At 37.2% G+C, this 21291-nt stretch overlaps 1 protein-coding gene across 1 annotated transcript; it reads right to left on the minus strand.

Annotated features, from left to right (window-relative positions):
- Positions 1–1010: 1010 nt before the first annotated feature.
- Positions 1011–17617, minus strand: LOC124157275. Its single transcript, XM_046531865.1, has 5 exons — positions 17480–17617; positions 13533–13759; positions 5977–6247; positions 3977–4135; positions 1011–1671 (listed from the first exon to the last, which is right to left on the minus strand). The coding sequence occupies exons 1-5, from the start codon at positions 17589–17591 to the stop codon at positions 1619–1621; spliced, it is 822 nt and encodes a 273-aa protein (XP_046387821.1). The 5' UTR covers positions 17592–17617; the 3' UTR covers positions 1011–1618.
- Between the last annotated feature and the right edge of the window lie 3674 nt (positions 17618–21291).

Genomic DNA, 21291 nt, shown 5'->3' on the forward strand with positions numbered 1-21291 from the left:
ATTGATTAAATCACATTCTAGATAAGATCCAAAGCACTCGAAAGAATTTTTTTCAAAATGGATGGCTAAATGGTGTAACTTTCTTGCATGATAATTTTATTTTACTGATGGATTTAAATGTAGACTTCTGGGGCACTCTTGTGGTTTGGTTAGGTTTTCTTTCGTGTGGTTTCAGACTTGTGATTTCCTATGGGTATCATTTCCTTTATTTTTTCTTAATACTGATAATTAGCTCAATACTAAGGGTCATGTGGCTTTGTAATTTAAAATATAATATGGTATTTCCTGGAGTATAGGTCATTTGTACAAAAGTTAGCAGCCAACAAATTAAACAAAAATTAAATTTGTTGTACCTCTAGTTGTCAACCTAAGGGGAAGATGTGACATTTTAGGAAGATGTGACATTTTGTGACCGTACTTTTTCTTAGGTACAATTCTCTATTTATTCAAATTATAAATGCTGTATCTCAAAATAAATGCTTAAAAATGTTGGCCTTAAAGACTTAATCCTCATGTACGTGCCCGAGGTCAAATGAAAAATATTATCTCGGAAGATATGTATTTTGCTATTGGTCTCCTATTACTTTGATTCTACCACCTAGATGGTCGTCTCTGTTCATGAGATCAAAGCTCCGCTCGTCTGCCTCTTTGCCTGTAGTTTGCACGCGTTGCAAAGCAGCCCGTGTTACTATCTTCGGACCGTCCAAAGGGGATGTGGTCCCAGCCTCCGCTGCGATGAACGCACATCGTGGCGAAGCGGAAAATATATAAACTTCATTTCCAAGTCGCGATAATGCGGAAAAGTTATGATTGGAGAACGTATTGAAAATAAAAATCCAATCAGAAAATGGTGGATCGCGGAAAACGTCCTAATTTCAAAATACAGCAAATTTCACAAATATTTCGAAGATTTTGTAATTTTTTGCATTTTAAAGAGTATTCATGTTTTTACTTGTTCTGAAACTATTTAATTTCTCTGTATAAGGGGTAAATTAAATAAGATAGCCATATACATTAGTAATATAATAGTTTATTTAATAAACAAGTTTATTTTGGTTAGTAATGCTCCGCAAAGGTCACAGAGACAAGATATTTTTTACATAAGAGAATATAAAGGCAGCGTTAGGACTTAGTAGCCATTTATTTTTGGCAGAAAAATACGCGTTCGCAATTTGCAAACGCAATGCATTTCGCGATTTCCAAAATTCATTGACCGGATATAGGAAAATAATGGACATTTTGATTATATGCGGTTAAAAATATGTTGGAATCTACTATCATAAACAAAAAAAAACGATCGCTAACGAAGGCTAAATTAATTTTTTTTGGAGAAACTTTTGTTTTGAGAAAGTTTGGATCTTGGCGATTTGTCGGAGGATATAAAATCAGGCAAAAAATGTAGGAAGTTATGGAGTACTTAAATGGGACTGAAATACATTTCTTAAAAGTTCATAGATTGCGAGTAAAAGAAAAAGAAATACAAAAACTTGTGACATTTTGTCTTTTTTGCCATGTTATACCAGGAAATTTTGTGAAAAAGCCTATGAGTTAAGCGCACCGAAAGAAGATACTGTGACTCCTTTAAAGCTTTCCAGGCAAAAACTACTTTCTGTATGGACTACAATGGAAGGTCTTCGCGTGGAGTCGTCACCTCGGTAGCGTTGTTTTCACCTGCGGAATACAAATATTTGTTTTATTATTATTATTCTTCATTATTAGCTGAAACTTTTATCATTGCGTCGTTACATACATTCCCCTATGAAAAAATTGTATAAACCTGTATAAAATTTGTATACATTCTTAAACAATTGTCATGGCGATATATAAGAATGTATACAAATTTTATGTAGTTTAATATAATTTTTTCATAGGGGTTAGCTATCTATTTTATTGTTACAGTAATATTACCCTATAAAACAATTGAATAATTATTAAAAACTATGAAAAGTAAATATAATGCGCTTTTAATATTATAAATTTAATCACTAGGCGCTATTATTTTTAATTTTATCTGCTAGTGCGTAAACTTCGTACACGAGATGTGGCCGAAATACCACTCGGTAGAACTATGCACTGCGTTATGTATGAGTAAAAGTTAAAAATCACGAAATAGTTGAGGGGCATGTCTAAAAATATTCATGTTGTAGATAGCATTGTCATTTATATTCTTTTTCGCTTTATACTTTAATATTGAACCAGCAGGCCACTCGGCGTTGCTCGATATTAGTACCCAGAATAACTTGGAATTCATGGCCATATAGCAGGATATTCATGTAATCCCTTTGAGCGTGTCAAGAAGCGTGCCTAACCGGCAGGACGTCCAACCGCAGAAGTTGTATGACGTGACGTAACAAACGCTAATGAGAAAACAACTCAAAGGACGCATCGGCAGCAACCAAAAGTAGCACTATGGGGTTTGATAGCTTGAGATGCACCTATTCATTAACTTTGGTCGCAATCCGTGGCGCTGTATGGAATAGCATACCAGAGTCCTCTGGATGGCAGTTCTCTACACTACTACCTCATAGGGTAGTGTATTATCAACTTTGTAGTGTATTATCAACAATCCAGAGGACTCTGTAGCATACTGGACAGACAAAGAGATACCCCTTTTACATAGATAGATGCTTTATATAGATGCTTTTAGACGTAACAGGTATTTAAAAATTCACCGGTAATGATCATTTCGATGATCATGGGGTTGACCGCCAATTCTCTTAGGTCTATTTGAACCATAATTCAGCGACAAATTAGTCGAAGACATAATCAGAATCATAGAAGAAAAAAGAGAGGAGAGTGGTGAGGCTCTGGAAAGAAGGTACGAAATTTGGAGGAGGCGACCGACAGCTGAGGTCATTTGCGCCATGAGGGAAGGGTATGGAAGAAAGGGTGGAGAGAAACCCGGCGTCGGCATTAGCCTGCTCTTAACGAAAGGCGCCGAGGGGACCACGGCTTATCGTCCCATCCGACGGACGGAGTGTTGCGCTTGAAATGTCCTCCACACAACATTCAAGCAGGGATCGGGCAGTCTATGAAAATTCTCTGCCACTGCCGGGATTTGAACCCGATCCCGCCGGGTGGGAAGCCAACACTCTAGCCACCACACCAACCCGATCCCCTCTGGAAAGAGATCTGTTCGTATTTTAGAAAGGCAAGTGCTTAAGGTAAGCAAAATACTGGACGCTGGAGGATAAAAGAATGCAAAAGAGCATACCGACATCTACCGCGTTTCCGCAGGCTTCTGATTGCGCGAATTGAAATGCAGTGACGAAAACCCTTTAAGAAATTTAGTTGCTTTAGAATTCTTCTGAACAATCCACTATGTTCATGAAAATCATGTAGAACTCGGAAAAATATGGAATAAAATGGCATATCTAGCTTTGAGCTAAAAATATATACGAAGAAAACCGAGATGTGGGCTTATAGAAGAAAAGAATAGGCTTATCCCTAAGTTAAATTAGGAAACCAAAAACGTTTTCTCGTTGAAATTTACAAATCTAGAGTAAAGCAAGTAATTTTCAACCTCCTCCTAATCATCGCAATTAGCAAGGGATATAGAAAACTATTCAAAATATTTTCAATATAAAAGTTTTTTACTTGAAGCACCAGATAAGAAACGAGCCTCGAATTTCAGTTATATGAGATATCAAAATAAGTTAGCACTTCAGCGAAAGAATTCAACACAAAGCACATAAACTTTCCGTGAGTATACTCAATCAGGCACTCAAGTAAAGCCCTTTTACAGTTTTTCTGCGTTATTGAAAAAACAAAGTAGAAATCTACATTTTGTTGCTCTTGGAAAATCCATTTGGGGAATGTGTCTCAAGCTTGTATAAGAAATGGCAAGTGATGTGATCTGGCTCTCATAATATGCAATGAGGAAGGCCGATTTTCTCTTTAAGTAACAGTGGCGACACAAACTTTTTCGGGATCCCTCCATAGTAAGTGCTTTAGTTGAGGGCAAGGCGATACTCACCCTTCATCAGTGGCGACGTCTGCATTGCATTTTCGCAACCACCTTCGTCCGTGCAGTCCCCGAATGGGCAGTTAACCACTCCGTCGTTGACGAATATATTCAATATGCAAACACCATAGCCGCAGTTGAACATATTTTCGGATAACGCGTTTTCACAAGCTGTGAAAAAATATTATATTATCACCAAGGGTGTCATGTTGCCGGAACGCCATTCTAGCACTGGTTTACAAAAGACATAATAGTCAAATTACACTTTTAAAATTTCGTTGCCTCAAAATTTCTAATTTATACACTCGTAACCAAAACAAAAAATTAGTTTTAATATGCTATTAATGACTTGTAACAAAGAGAAAACAGATTATTTTACTTCAATACAAAGTCAAGGAAAGTGCGTTCCGGCACTGCTAATTTTGCCATGACGTCACTGATTATCACCAAATAAAATGACTGGAAGGTCCTCAACAAGTGGGAACTAGTTGCCAGCAACCTCAAATGGGATATTACGTGGTAGCGGCCCTCAGGAATATCACCTAATATTCGTGGCATATTCTATCACATTCATAAGTTTATGATGCCATTCATTGCGAGTGTAAATACTTTTTGCATGCTTTGGGAACTAAGCCTCGTCGTCACGCTGCAGGCATAGTCGAATAACGATTAAAAGGGGGAGCGATGTGACAATGTTATTAAAGTTTCCCTGGAATGGACGGGTGCTTCTTTTATGTAGCCCTTGATCGAGAAAATCAGGGTAACATAACAATGAAAGCAACAGGTGGAAAGTATGCGCAATATCATGTGGGAAACGCCCTTTGCGTGGCTATTTTTATTTCTTGATAGAAATATGAAAGTGCAAGCAATAATAGTAAGTGTTCGATGGGCCTCCGTCAATTGATTAGCGACAAAAAGCAACTTCGCTTCAACATCCGATGGTTAGTTGTAAACGCAATAATCTTTCCTCATTTTGACTGTTTCTGCAGTATAATATGTAATGTAGATGAGGATAATAATCGCAGACTTCAAGTAGCAATGAATTCTTAATTAAGATTTATGTACGACCTCAAAAGCTGGGAGCATATAAGTGAGCTATATAATCAAAACGACCATATATAAAACTCAAATGGCTAAAAGCTCGTGAAAGACGAGTCTATTTCACCCTGATTACGGCACATAAAATTTTTTATTCTGAACGCCGTATTTGTTCAACAAATTTGTTCTCAAAAGTATTGTACTACAACGAAAAGAACTAATCTTTTCGATGTATTGATCCCACTACAACGCGCAGAGATGTATTATAGATCGTTAGTAATTTCCATTTCCCGCAGATGGAATTTACCGCCTGATGATTTTTTAAAACATGTAAATCCATTGCAAGTTTTAAAATATAAGTTTTCAATTTAATAAATTCCAACATACTGAATAGAGAAAATGATTTTTGCGTATCTTGTATTGTTGTATTCTCATTAACTAAATGTATTGCTGTATTATATATATTCACGCTATACATAGACGGATTTAGGGGAGTCACGGGGCACGTGCCCCCACCCCAGAGGCTTAAAATAATATACATCTTTTTACGGTTATCATTACGTTTGTTTTGCTTTGTGTATTACGGACCCTCCATTATTTCATTTCATATTAGTAACTTTCATATCAAAATAAAGGGAATATTTCGTACAGTAATTGTTGTATTCTGTTACTAATCACAAGTATGAGAAGATCGTTCGCTTGTCAGATCATTGTGCCCTCCCCCATAACAAATCCTAGATCCGTCCCTGACTCTATGCGTACATATTAATCGGAATGTTTGAGTTACATGTTTTTATCATGAAAATATATTGTATGGATTGTTCATTTATCAATACCTAAAGGACCAATGACTCTGCAATAAAAAAATTATTATTATTATTATTCTTAACCTTAGGACCTTAAAACCTCCATCAACCTAGATTTCAAATGGAAAGATTTGTGTGATTCAATCGTGCGTATTTTTCGTTTCTTACTTCGGAATCCAGTGTACGCTATAAGAAGCTGCAGGTTCTCTTTGCTGGTATGCTCGGAGTTCACGTGGACGTCAGTTTGCAGACCTTGGAGTGGAGGTCGAACCCCGGATCCTGGACTAACGACTTCTTTCCCGATGCTGTCTGATGAAGAGACAGTGAATGGTCCAGAGAAGGCGGATATGAATTCAGGGGGCGGTGGTAGCGTCCCGTTCTCTGACCTCCTCAAGCCGAAAGCCATATCCCCACATGCATTAAAAGGGCCACCTTGTAACTGTCTCACGGGTAAAAGAGAAAATGAGGCAATTCAGGTGAATCGTGCCACAATTGTGACCAAAATTTAGATTCCCTTAAAAAATATACCCACCAAAGTATGTTCTATATTTGACCGTGAGACATATTTTCCAAGATTGGAATCATTTTCATTGCCGCTTTGCGGAAATTTATTTATATCACACAAAAAACAGCACTAAGGCCTTTACATTGGGTTTATAAACAAAATAAATGACGTAAATATAATTAAAAACATGTATAAAAATAATCTCATAAATAACAACCATTTTATAATAATATAATAATATATAATAATATATAATTTATTCCATTTACAATCAAATATTACATTTTAGAACATACTTAAATATTTTGGAATATATAGGTACCCCTTTTAGTAGTTTTGGGGCTACCATCATAAACTTTTTACATAGGTCTGGTGCTAGCACACATGAGAAGTAAAATTTCTTTGTATTCAGTTATTTGTTCTATTGCCGATTGCATTCATTATTACAAAACGTATTTCAAATATTTGGACAAGGATAACTATTATTCTTATTTTTCTCATATAAACGCATAATTACATACATAGAATATACAATATACCTTTTATTGTAAACTTTTTTAACCCACCTTTCTTAGTAGAAACTCTACTTCCTCACACATCATAAGCCATTTTTTAACGGCGGATTTAAATCCCCATCTTTTTTCCGAGTTTGCTACATTACTCGGCAACATGCTAAACAATTTAGGCCCTAAGTAATTGTATGAGTGTCGATAAATTTCGGTCGTCGGCCTAGGTATATGGAAGTTTCTCCAAGCTCTAATGTCATAGTTTTGTGGTCGGGCCTTTTCACCACTACGGTTATAGAATATTCTAAGGACTTTATAAATGAATAAATGCCTTAGTGGGAGGACATCTAATTTTTTGAATAGAGGAAATGAGTGGCTTTTCCTATACGATCGTGTTATAACCCTGATAACCCTTTTTTGCGCCACTATCAATGGTTTAATGTTGATAAAATATGCTCCACCCCAGCAGGCTATTCCGTATTGCAATCTTGAATTAACGAGAGCATAATATACCATTTTTATTACTGATTCAGGGCATATGTATCTGAGGAAGTAGAATTTTCTTACAATAGTAATCATTTCTGATTTTAATTTATTTATGTGAGACTTCCATTTACAATTTTGGTCAAAATATATACCTAAATATTTTATGTGACTAACCTGTTCGATCAAAATACATTTATCACAGGAAGTAACATTATCTTTTATACAATTTGCACATTGATAGTATAGTTTACTTTTGTTTGAGGTAGATTTACTCATGCTAAACATAATATATTTCGTTTTTTCACTTAACAACATATAATTAGCCGAAAACCACATATTGAGTGTTAATAGATCACTTTGTATGTGTTCATATAGATCATCAACACTATTAACAGAGTAACTTAGTGCAGTGTCATCTGCGAATGACGTTAATTGACCTTTAAACCTGCCAGCACATAAATTGTTTACATATATCAAAAACAGTATGGGTCCCAACACAGAACCCTGTGGGACACCACAGGTGAGTCGAATCTTTTCACTGTAGCAATTTTTGAGACGCACACATTGATCTCGATCACAAAGATAACTTTGAAACCAATCATATGCGGTTCCACGTATACCCGCTTCCCATAATCGATTCATTAGTATGTTATGATTAATGGAGTCGAAGGCTTTGGTAATGTCTACAAATAAGCCAGCAACTCTACAGTTCTTATTCAGTCCGTCGTTCAGCTCTGAACAGAATTTTAATAATGCATCCTCTGTACTCTTACCACTCATAAATCCAAATTGGTTTTTATTGAAAAAACTATGCTGATTTAGAAATTTAAGAAGTCTGACTTTAACAACTTTTTCTATTATTTTAGCAAATACAGATAATAGGGATATTGGTCTGTAATTATTTACGTTCATTTTATCACCTTTTTTAAAAATTGGTATCACTATTGCAGTTTTTAATTGTTTAGGAAATATTCCAGTATACATACTTAGATTAGCAATATGGGCAAGGACCTCCGAAATATTTGCATTTACTTCTTTTATAACTTGTGTGGAAATATTATCAACACCTTTAGATTTTTTAGACTTTAATTCCTTAATAATGCTGCTAATTTCTTTCGCATCAGTAGGAACAAAAAACAGTGAGTCAATTGAATTGGAGGTTGGGAATATTTCTTTGTATTTATTCGTATTACTTTCAAAATAATTGTTCTGGGTCAATTCTTGAATTACTTTACCATAATGTGAACTAAATTCGTTTACAATGTCCTGGCACTTAGTGACAACGATACCATTACTAGTTCTAATTTTTACACAATTCTCATTTCCTTGCTTTCCTCCCGTGAGTGAATCTAAAATGCGCCATTGAGCAGCGGTATTATTGACATTACTATCAAATAGGTCCCTGTAATACTTTTCTTTGCGCTTTTTAATATCATATTCTAATCTTTGCGTGTACGATACGTAGTACCTATTTAGCTTTTCATTTTCAGGGTGTTTCCTCATTTTTTTATACAGAAAATTTCGCCTAGAAATTCTCCCGCACAAAGCGTAAGTCATCCATGGCCTCTTCATTCCTCCCGATCTGTTACTGTCTGACACGTATTCAGCTTTTTCAATGCAGCATTTCAGTTTATTTATAAATATTTCATAGGCTTCATTGACATTTTGTTGTGAATAAACATCATTCCAGTCACATCTTAGCAAAGTATTATTTAGATGGTCAAAGTTTATCCGGCAATGGCTTCGATAAACTCGTTCGTATATATTAATGGGTACATTAATATTTAAAGAACATGATACAGCATGATGGTCTGTTAAACCCCAATCGTCCGCTCTTCCCTCATACTTATAGTTATCTCTACTTCTGCAAAAAATGTGATCTATACATGTACTACCCGTTTTGCTAATTCTAGTTGGTACTCGAATAAGCTGGTCCAGTCCATGACTAGCCATAAGGGTTTGATATTCAAAGGAAATATCGTTGGGTTGTAATAAACATAAATTAATATCACCAATTACAATTAAATTCCTCTCACTAGAGATGGTTAATACATTCTCCAATTCACTCAAAAAATGTTCAACAGGATTAAAATTAAGTCTATATACACCAATAATGCTTATCCAAGAAGAATCATTTATCCCTACTGATATTTTAACCATATCAGCAGTTTTTAATTCACCCAGATCAATAGAAGAACACTCATAAGTATCTGCTACATATGCAATAACTCCTCCAGCCCTATAGTTATTGTTACACACATCAAAACTCCGATAGCCAGTTATTTGATACATAGATACTTCAGTGTCATTGACCCAAATTTCTGTCAAAACAATTACAGCGGGTTTTATATCGAGATTAATTAGTTGAAATACAAATTTATCAAAATTAGCTCTTAGACTTCTTATATTTTGATGCAAGACAAGGAACCTGCCACCATTAAATCCATTATCATTAACAGTACTCTGCATTTTGTTAGTAAAGATAGGTTGAAGACATACATAACTCACTCACAGAATGCTTACAGTTTCTCCAGGTCATCAGAGGATTTCAGAGTGATTACTTGATCATTCTCCTTCTTCCTCATGAGTATTGTCCCATGCCTTAGCCATAAATATTTGTATCCCTTTTCTTTCTTCGCAAGACGCGCAGCAGCGAAGAGTCTCCTCCGACCTGGACTCAGGCTCTCGTTTATGTACACCGGAGTATCGGTCGCCAAGCCCAGGTGCCGTGTGGAGAAGGTCCTTTTCACTCGCCTCTTTTGAAGAATTTCTTCTTTTGTATACCTACGGACGAATTTGACTATGATACCTCTCGTTCCGCCTTCGTGTCCCTTCTTTCCCAATCGGTGGCATGTGTTCACCATATCGTCGGTTATTTTAACACCAAGGGCGTCCCCCACACTTTTCACGATTTCTAAGGTATTTTCATTTGGTTGCTGGGGAATGCCGTGTATTTCAAGGTCATTAACGCGAGAATATTGCTCTTGGTCGTCTAACCTCTTTTCTAATTCACTCACTCGAGATTTTAAGCCAACATTTTCTTGCCTAAGTAAGTCTATTGTCGCTAAATATTCAGCAATCTGCGTTGAGTTTTCTTGAAGCACTTTAGTATTTTCATCTAATCTATTGTGCACAAACTCAATAGCCTTGTTCAAGTCCAATTCCATGCGTTTCCTGTCCTCTTTAGCTTCTTCTAGAAGGTTTATAATATGAGAGATACTAGCAGTGTCCGTATCCGTCAGTGGAACTACTGACATGCTCTTACGTTTTTCCGCAGCACAGGTAGGACAACGCCAACTTTGCTTTTCAGCGCCAATATACTCGATATCCTCTTTGGACAAGTGAACACAAGTAGCGTGACACTGAGTTTGACATTCACTGCAGGTAATCCTTAGCTGGCGCTTAAGAACATTCACATTACATACACTGCAATTAGCCATTTTAAACTGCGGTTTCCACTTAATATTAGTAACTCGAGCTTCTAAATTGAGTAGGAAGTTATCCTCGTAATTGAATGCACTTATACTCTGGACGCAACTGAACACATCACTAAGGCACCTGCCTGTCTCGAGCGAAGCACCAGCCCACGTCTGTCTCGCGTGGAAGCTCAACCATGACTGACATATAAATTTTCAACATATAAATTTCATACAAAAAGGTGGGTGTCAAAAAGATAGTCTTTTCAATTGTTTATTAAAATTGGTGCGGGAGGCAAAGAGGTCAAGAGAAGAATAAGTATTTGAGATTAAATTGAAAATAGAGGGTAAGCGGTAAAACAGGGATCTATGGGATATTGCCAGACGGAAATTGGGCTGGTGTAGAGCTTCAGTATTGCGGGTTTTGCGAGCAGGAATGCGTAGTGAAAAGAATGCTAGAAGATCACTGGATATGAAGGACCCATTCATGATGCGGTAAAGAAATGTGATGTCTAATGTCAATCTGCGGGGATTGGGGTGTAATAATCCAAGCGAATGAAGTACTAGGCACGTGAAGAGAATCTGAGGTGAAGTATGCGATGTCGAACTATTGCTAAGAAGAAAGTGAGTGGACGGTTGATTAATTTTAGTGTGGTGGGAGAAGCAGTTGACCAAATGGGAGAGCGATATTCAAGGAGGGGTTGCACACATCCAATGAAGACTGATTTTAAGAAATGGATTTTTACAATTATTATCCTGCAAACGAAAACTCTCGCTGGTTTAGCCATTGAAGCTGTAAAGTTGGTAGGCTACTATTTCAGGAGTTGCCCTATTTTTTCCTTTTATGTACAGAAATGTTTACGAATGATCTTGAATGATTAATATGGCCAAATCGTTTTAATTGGCATTGGTTAAAAATTTTAGGACCGATGATATTATAATGTATCATCAATGTTTGTGTCAGATTTTTTGTCAGCTATGGGTTGCCTTTACATTTATTTTTCTCAACAGAGTTGGGTAAAGTTAATTGTTAGAAGAAATACACAAAAATATGTTTGCTATGGGATACGGGTAGGTCTCTGTTCTGTGCTGACATCGAGTGGAAAATCAAATGTACTAATAAGTATCTAATTGATCTGGTTTGTTTTCTATACCTAATTTCTGTCCCTAACATTGCATAGAAAAAAGAAATCACTTGTACCCCTTGGCTTCTCAACCAGTCATATAATAAAATTTTGGGACAATTCTGAGATATAATATTTAAGAAATGTCCGTTAACAATTAAAAATATATTTGAGACGTTTATCTACAACGTAAAAATGTAAAAATAATATTTAAGGACATCCAATGACTTGTGTTACACATATTTGAAGTCTTATGCTAAGTCTTAGCTTAAAACAAGCCATAAATCATGGCTCTATTACGATTTGGTTGTGAAATACGAGGGCTGTTTGTAAAGTAATCTCCGTTTTTTATAAATAAAACGCGAAAGTAGATTTTATCATCATCGTTAGTCAACAATCCTAAGATTGATTTGACGAAATTCTCCTTTCCTCCCACCTATCCGCTACCCTTTTCATATGTACGTATTTCTTCCAAATAGGGATTCCAATAGCGGCACTACCCCCTCCCCCTTTTCACGTTGTGAGCAAACAGAGGTTGTTTCCCGAATAGTCCTCGTAGATGGTATAATATCAATCAAGGCCCGTTTTTTTTTTTTTGATAAAAATGCGAAAACGTTGTAGTGTGTCTTAAGGGGACAGGGTACCTCGCCAGAAAGTGCCGTTTGCAGGACGCCACCGTTAACATCGCTAGGGGGGGTATTTTTACATGTAACGAGGAACTATTTCCACTAAAATGCATGGGATACATGTAGCCATAGTGTAAGTGTTTTTACAGTTACTCATGTGGAACCAGTTGGGAGGAAAAAAATGCTAACTTCCCAAAAAAGTAGCCTTTTTCTCGCGAGAATAACTCCGCTCCAAATAGAGACTCAGAATTGATCAAACATCTGAGGTATTTGGTTTGAAGTGGACACGGGGCAAGCTTTAAAAAGAAGTTCTTTCTCCTTGTTTAAAGGAGCCTTCATCAACTTAAATGGGGAATGAAGTCCCCTTGTAAACTACCAAAAATCCCGGATAAATACCGAAGTGAAAGTGTATTTACAGCTTACAGAGAGATTTAACGCTTGATTGTTCGAAAAAATAATCTTAACTTGAAAGTATTCTCGGAGACATGCAAAACCATATATCGTGCGGCATAGCCTTAAAGGGTGTTTGCGCCATAGGGAGTCCTATTCTACAATCGCCACTCGCTTGGTTTGTCAAAAGTTGTGCGCCCGCGTGGGCGAAAGTGTAATTGTGTAAACTTATTGTTTTCGTGGTTGTTGGCCGTGAACGGCAGTTGTGAATTTGTTGTCAAGTTGGAAGGATCTAGAGCCGACGCTGCCTAAGGAAGCTATCAACGGGAGCCCGACATACTGGTGAGTGGTGCAGAAAAGTTTCTCGGGTTTTCCACCGGTTGATGTCGTCCATATCTCCCAACGTTTCGAGCAGTGACTTGCTGATCATCCTCAGGGGATCTTAATTCGGAAGATCCTCTGAGGATGATCAGAAAGTCGCTGATCGAAACGTCGGGAGGCATGGACGATATCAACCGGTGGATAACCCGAGAGACTTTCTGCAACTGAAAACCTACGATCATACAGGTGAGTGGTGGTTTCGATAGTGTGGGACTCCCGGCGCATATAAAAAAATACAGTCCATTATTAATACTGTCGTTTCGCGCGTACAAAGGGTTTGATGAACTTACCTGTACATGATCGAAGCATCTGTCGAACCGTGTCCGTAACTTCATCGCCTGGATAACCGCGATGATCCCAGTATTTGATGTTAAGGGATTAATGACATGTCTGCAGGAAAAATGTGTGAATCCCATGAAGGACGTGAGATATTCGGTTGAGTAGCTGAGCAAAACGCTGCGATCCAGGAAAAGACCGAGGGCGGTAGAACCACAGCTGGATTTTTCCTGGAAATCGTCTGAAGTAAAAATGAATTTATTCGGATGATAATACATGATAGATATTATTAATTATAAATGCTCAATGGATATGGCATTGATTTGCAATTCCAGGGAGTGTTCCAGGGAGACGACTTTCTCCCTGGAACTCCACTGCGCAAACCGAGGTTATCGAGTGATGGCTGAGCAAAAATAGCCATGTAAGTATTTTGAACCACCATGAAAACAAAAAAGGAAAAATTTGGAACAACTTTTCTTTATTGAACATGCAATTTATACACTTCAGTTTCTCCCAAATATTGGTGGCATATTTCAAATTGGCAATCACATGTCTTTGAGAAAAATGTTCCTATTTGAAAATAATATTGTGTGTAGAGGTATGATAAATATTTATCAAACTAATACGGGGTATTTTAGCATCGAATTGCATACCTGCGCAACTTTCATCAATTTGTATTAGTTTATTATATCTATAGTTAAAGACACAAGCTCAAGAATCAGATAATAACCAACGGAAAAGTTCCTAAAAATGGGAAAAATAATGGTTCCTGTTCTCAAAGAGTAGAACGTAAGTTTTCTACAAGATATGCTGAACTTATTTGGATGTTATTGTGGAAAAATTTTATGCCTGCAGGAAAATGGGAGGAGAGGCTTCATGTAGTCATGAAATTTTCATTTTTGTAGCATCACCATCATCACTGGTCAACAATGCCAAGATTGGTTTGACGCAGCTCTCCACTCAATTCTCGTATCAGCTAATCTTTTCACACCTACGTGTATATTCTTTTTCACATCCTTCTTCACCTGTTTCATATATTTCGTTCGAGGTTTTCTTTTTCCATTCTTGCCATCCACTTGTACTTCGACGATTAACTTCATCAGGCAATCATGTCTCAAGATGTGGACTATAAGGCTGTTCCGTCTTCTTATTAAGGTTTTCATGAGGTTCTCTTCTCCCCTACTCTTCTTAGGACTTCCTCATTGCTAAATCGGTCGATACGTTTTGCAACAATTGTTTATTATCTGATTCTTGCCCCTAGGAATTCATTTGGTGATAGAGTAGCCTTGATTGACTCACTGGCATCCTTACCATGAAAGGGAGTTACATGCCGAAGAAATTTATTTTTAGCGCAGGGAATGTTTATTTCAGTATACCATTTTCACTGGTTTTGGAGACGGCGCGCCGTAGGTAAGTAATTCAATATTTCAGGAAACAAAAATACATTACAATCACTTCCCCTACTATATTATAAAGCATTAGACATTTCTTGTCATTAGCCTCTTTGAACAACCCACGAATTTAATACACAATGTCTAAGAATATTTACTCAGACTGATTCGAATATCAGTATAAATCAAGTAAGGCGAAAGACATTACACGTGAATTTTGTGGCATTTGAAGAACAGCGTAAGAGTTATTTCATGGCAACTGCAGACTGTTATCATGAGATTCGTTTAAGCGTCTTTATTTGCTGTTAACGATATTATTCTGATATAAAGGTGCGTTTCAGGCACCCTGCAGCATCTTTCGGTAATGAAAAGATTTATAAGTGGTAGTGTTGAAATTCACTCTACAATAATTCCTAATGGTAGAAACAGCCATAACTCGAATTTGTGCGGAGAATAATATGGCGATCTCCGCGGAAAATCGGGTGTCGGACTTTACCACTCTATTGCCATGGAGAGAACTTGCCCTGGACTGGGAGTCAAACCACTGATCTGTGGATTTTGAACAAGGAGGTTGTAAATAACTGGAGGCGCTGTTTCTGAGGTTTTAGCGTGGCCAAAGGATTCCTTCATTTCAATAGGATATTGTGCAGCTGCAAACGTGAAATTTCAATGGGAGCTATTTATACCTAGGTCTTTTTACTAATCTTATAACAGCCAAAAATTAGATGATATTAAAGAGAGGAATAGTCTTAAAAAATATGTACGAAATAGAACAATTTTGATGTTTTTCAATTCCCGTTATGTTTTTATGTACAAATTTAGTATGAAAGGAATGGTGTTCGAATCAGGAGATGTAAATGAGAAAAATATTTACCTCAGAAGTACAATCCTAAATTGCGCGAAGTAAATTCAATTTTTTAATCAAAGAAACAAAAAGACCTTTAGAAAAAATATAATTAGTAACGATTAATTGCAATGCAGTCGAACTGGGATATTAGCGTTACTTCCACAGAAATAGATTCTTTTACAGTTGGATATACGAAACATTCCAACACACCAACACAGAAAAACATCGAAGAATTCGGTTTACAAGCAAAACATCATGATCACTACAAATTGAACCATTCGACATCGTTCAAGAAGCACAACTATATTTGAAAGTGCATTTCAATAGATAAAAGAGAATGTACCTGCGAAAATATCAGCAAAAAAACCGTTCGCGTTTACCTTGTCGGCAGAACTTTAAATAGGTATGGGAGGCTGGGAGGAGGAGGTCATGGCTTATGAACGGCTCTTGCCTAGAAAGAGAACTTGTTTGTTAATAAAAGAGTCCGTTTCCCTACGTAAAGCACACTATGTTAGTCCATTCTCCGTTGTAGTATATGGAATGCACTCAAAGAAAGAAGACTTTCAGTGTGCCTCTTGCAGTGCCCAGCGATTGCACAATAAGAGTCATTCGTAGCAATATTAATTAATTTTACTTTCTGGTGATTTCTATCATTTTCTATCACTTTTATATCTATTATCCAAGTATAAAAGAGAATGTGGCCATATCGCATCCTCACGCTTGCCGCGTCGCCGTACTCTCCGCCGCCGCCGGTCAGAACCGGAGTCGACCGCACGGTCGAATTCTCGATGTAAAATTCGGGGCTGCAATTTAGTGCAAGATTTTTCTTTAGATTCACAATGTAGAAGCTTCATAGAACGACGTGGTATAAGTCACTTGGCGGAAGTCGGCGGAAGTATCTACTTTTTCTCTACGTTTATGTAAAAAAATTGACTGAAAACAGGCTTCGCCATTTTGTTATATATCTATGGTCTATCTATCATTAATATGGTATAACAGTTTTGTAAATAAAACTGTTCATATCACCACTGCACGAGGATAAAGTTAGCTATTTTCAGAAAAAATCTAGGATGGTCGTTATTCACTAAATTTATTCAGTTTTGGCATCAAATATATTGTTAACGTGAAGGCACAGGAAAGAAATAATCTGGTAAGCTATGCAACATTTATTTGAGAATATTTATGCGAATTTTCAACTTCCTATCTCAAAAAAATCGTTTTTGAGGTTTTGGCCAGCTTTTTTCGATTCTAGCCCACTGTGCGGCGGAACGCTTAATGGCGGACGCCAGGAACTATGTACCTCTTAACCAGGAAATATGCAGTGTAACTATGGGGGGAGGGATGAGGGGATAGATCCCACTCCCAAAGCCTCAGAGAAATAAAAAAGTTATTTAAAATTATTGTCTAGTTTTGAAATTAATAACCGCATATGTTTAAAGCTAAATTTTTAGTATCAAAATGACGTAAAATGTAAATCCAGGCATATCATGTCTCAAAAATTATGCCGAAATGATGATATACAGGTCGCCCGTGGGGGGTGTCACCACCCCAGGCAATCCCATCCCACTCAAGCGTATTCCTAGTTAAGCCACTGGAATTATGTATACAAAATGTGCTCGTTACATTTATGGGGGTAAAATAAGAGTTATATGCATATAGAGGGGCAATGGGGAAAAAAGGTTGGGAACCGCTGGTCTATAGTTAAGAAAACATATGAACTCACAGTGTTTTGGCAGAAGGGTGCTGTAGTCAGTCGTGGTGGCAGCGATTAGTGAAGCGAATACCAATGGTGCCAGTATCGCTCCTTGGAAGACGCGCTGACTTCGGGGCAGCATTTCGGAGGCCTTCTGTCGGTGCAATGCCCTTCTCACGACTCGAAAACGACTCCCGCTATCTGGGAAAATGTATAGCGGAAAGAATGGCGCATGCGTGCTCGTTCACATTGTTAGCTTACACTTCGCCATTGCTGCGGAAAATGGGAGGAAACCATAAGAATCCATGTTGATATAAGAGGATGAATCAATAAATACGTCCCAAATTCTGAATTGAAGAAAAAATAATCAATATAACTTTCTGACATTTATTTCACTTTTTCATATATACACCCTATGCAATCCGGCACTTCTTCCACCACAGATTATAAAAAAGTGTGGGAAATTACTACAGCTATTTGAATTATAACTATCCACGAACTTCCACATAGTCAACTCGTCGACAATAGGGTAGTTTCCTTCATCGAAGAAAACGAAAGGCATTGATTGCGATTCGTTACCCACCATTAGTGTATTCATAATACACAAATTATTTGGTTTTAGAAATACCGGTTTAGATGAATGGCAAGGGCCAAATTTTATCCTCATTTGAAAAAGGCCAGATTGGCGCCCATGCGATGCCACTCCACGTGACGTCACAGGGACCTAGTTTCTACACGAGAGGATAGGAGTTATACATCGTCTGAGGTTACCAATGCATGCAAGAGACACAGAGCTCAGGGAAACATCTCTTAATAATAACCTATTAAAACTGGCTAAGGTCGGAAAGTTTTCTTCGTTTGATAAGGTATTAATAAACCTTTTTTAAGCCAAGCGCTACCAGATAGCATGGTACTCAGCTACCCGCTAGCATCCTGCGTCGTATCAGCGCTCAGAGCCTAGCCCAAGGTCACCTCACAAGGGGGGAGGGGAAACCAGAAATGCGTCACACGGACTTTTTCCCATCATTCCTACTTACGCGTCGCGTTTTCGCGCGCTTGAAAATTTTCACTTTTCATTTAATCGCGAAAAATAGATGTTGTCATTTAAAAATCTAAAAGCGTGAAATACGTACTCCAGGAGTAATAATCTTTCGATTTAGGCAATAAAAAAATAATAGGAAACCACCCTATTAATCTGACTTCTTCCATCTCTTTACCAGTCCTTGAAAGCCAGCAGCAAAGTAGTTCTTTGATTGCTGTCGCAATCAATCTGTAACATCATAGATTACGGCATCATCTCTATCAAAAAGACAGACACCCAAATGATTTTTTAGGGGCCCAAACAGATGAGAGCCCCACAGCGCCCGCTATGTCATTACTCCATTATGTGAGGAGAACATCATATGAGTTCATCCACATGCTGCAATGTGGTTCCAGTTGCACCTCCACAGGACGACTGGGACGCTCCCCATCTCAGATGCTTTTCCTTCCATGGTTAAAGTTCTGAATCCAATTGTACACAGCTCTCCGTTAGAAACAATTTTTAGAATAGATGGTACACGTTTCGTGAACAGTGGAGGTGGAAAGTTCGGTTCATGGAATTTGACTCATGGCAGTGAATCGCTTCTTTAAATCATTAATTAACTGAGGAAATCTCTATGAATATCGAATCCATCTGAATCTCGAATTCGTATGAATCTTGAATCCATGTGAAGCTACCAACTTAATGAATTTATAATATTGCGACGGGTTGCAATTCACAGTGATTATTATGTTTACTTTTAAATACATCTTTAATGAATGGTTTTCAGATTTTAAAACCTCATCAATCTGTCTGAATATTATGCTATCCAAAATTAGTCGTCCACTATTTATTTATTGTGAAATGTAAATACTCTTAGCGTAAATAACTCTCATGAAGTTCAATCCGTCAAATTGCAGATATTTTCAAGTGATTGATAGCATGCAACTATTCCTTTCATAATAATTAAAAACTTAAATAGCGAGAATGAAGAATGCATTTTCATTCCATCTTTAAAATTCCCGTGCCTCAAGAATTCACGTGCCGTGATTACTACGTGAAAAAGGTTTTATCATAAATGAACGTTCAACGAAATCAGTGTGTAAATTTTCTTCCATCACACTAAAATACATACCACACATTGTAAGAGTCATATCAATAGTAATGAAGGTCACAAGTTCGTTTTTATTACCAGCCTGTATTACCGTTAGTCAGAATGTTATGATCATTCACCGCCTTTCGTGGGTAGGTGGGCATCAACGCAGTCAAGCCGAATTCACTTCATTGTGAACGATTTGGATTTGGAGGATTTGAATCTTCAATCAAATCGTTCATTTTGAAAAGGGAAACGTAGATTAAATTCATTCGGTTCATGCCATTGAATCGTTTACTTAGAACGATTCATTCATGAACGACAAAGCTCTTGTGGACAGTCCTTGGGCCCACAAAAATCTCACTCTGCACGCTGTTCTTCTCGTGTATAGTCTTGAAATATATCGATGGCTTAATTCTAACCACACGTATCTCAACAATAGCAACTTTTCAGGAGAGCAAAAAAACGATTAATTTTTTTACTTGTACCCTAAAATAAAAAACCATAAGTTCATAATACTTAAAAAAGAAGCATTCATTTACAAACAATAAGTTGTTTTTTCATTGTATTTTATTTAAAAAATGTTATTACACTTTCTTCAAGACAACTGTCTCAAACTGACCGGATTTGTGATACATATTGTTAGAACTTAGCTATCGATAAGTGCCATCGTGAACTAACTGCCTCTGAGTGACTTAGTGACTGCGAAATGTAGTAGGACAAGCATGCATATGCTGCCATCTGCTGGTAAAAGATGCACTCGTAATTTCGAACGGTATATGGCACGCACACGTTTGCGACTTTTTTATTGACTCGCATTCGTAGAATTTGCCATTATCACGCGTTCTGAGCGCATCTTCTTTCTTCATTGTTCTCATTGAAACTGGGCGTGTAAATATTTTTTTGTGGAAAATAGCTTGTAAGTTTCAATATACAATATGTCAGAATACCACCAGATTAAGCATGAACTCTCACCTATGTGTGGTACTAGAAACGTCTGCCAGGAAGTCAATGCGCCATCAAAACACTCAAAATGTGACGGAGGTGTAGCCAGGCACCCCCTCCCCCCGAAATATGAAAACACAATATTTTACCTACTGAAAAGAAAGCAAAATATTGAAAAATCATTAATTTACAAAATATTTCTCTAACGTATGAAGATTTTTCGATTATTAAAACTGTAAAAATCAGTTTAAAACCCTCTTATTAGTACCCTGTTTTTCAAAAATGTTCCCTCCTGGTTTTCGACCCCCCCCCCCCCCGAACGAAATTCCTGGCTACGCCACTGGTAAGGGAAATATAACGAATAAATATTATACCTCTTCAAGTTTGGCGGGATAAACTAATTTACTTATGAAAAAAGTGAAAAGGGATGGGTAATATAATACAGTAATACCTCTCTAAAACTCTGGTTCTAGGAAAAAAATGACCATTCGGAAGAGTGGCCGCTAAATAGGAGATGTCGACGTAAAATACTCACTGCTGTTGAGTATTTTAATATTAGCATTTAATCTTATTTTTTTACAACCTCTCATTATGTATGCGGATAATGCTAATATAATCGGCAAGTGAACTTTGTTTTGAATGGTTACATTTTTTCCCATCATTGTCCATATAAATCTGAAGATATTTTTGGATTTATCCTAGTTTCACCATATTCTTCATCAATTATTTGGATGAAGGATATTTCAGATTTTAACCAAATATTCCCGTTCTAGGCGTACAATG

This window comes from Ischnura elegans, chromosome 4 (assembly GCF_921293095.1).
Source record: "Ischnura elegans chromosome 4, ioIscEleg1.1, whole genome shotgun sequence".
In the NCBI taxonomy this organism is placed as follows: domain Eukaryota; kingdom Metazoa; phylum Arthropoda; class Insecta; order Odonata; family Coenagrionidae; genus Ischnura; species Ischnura elegans.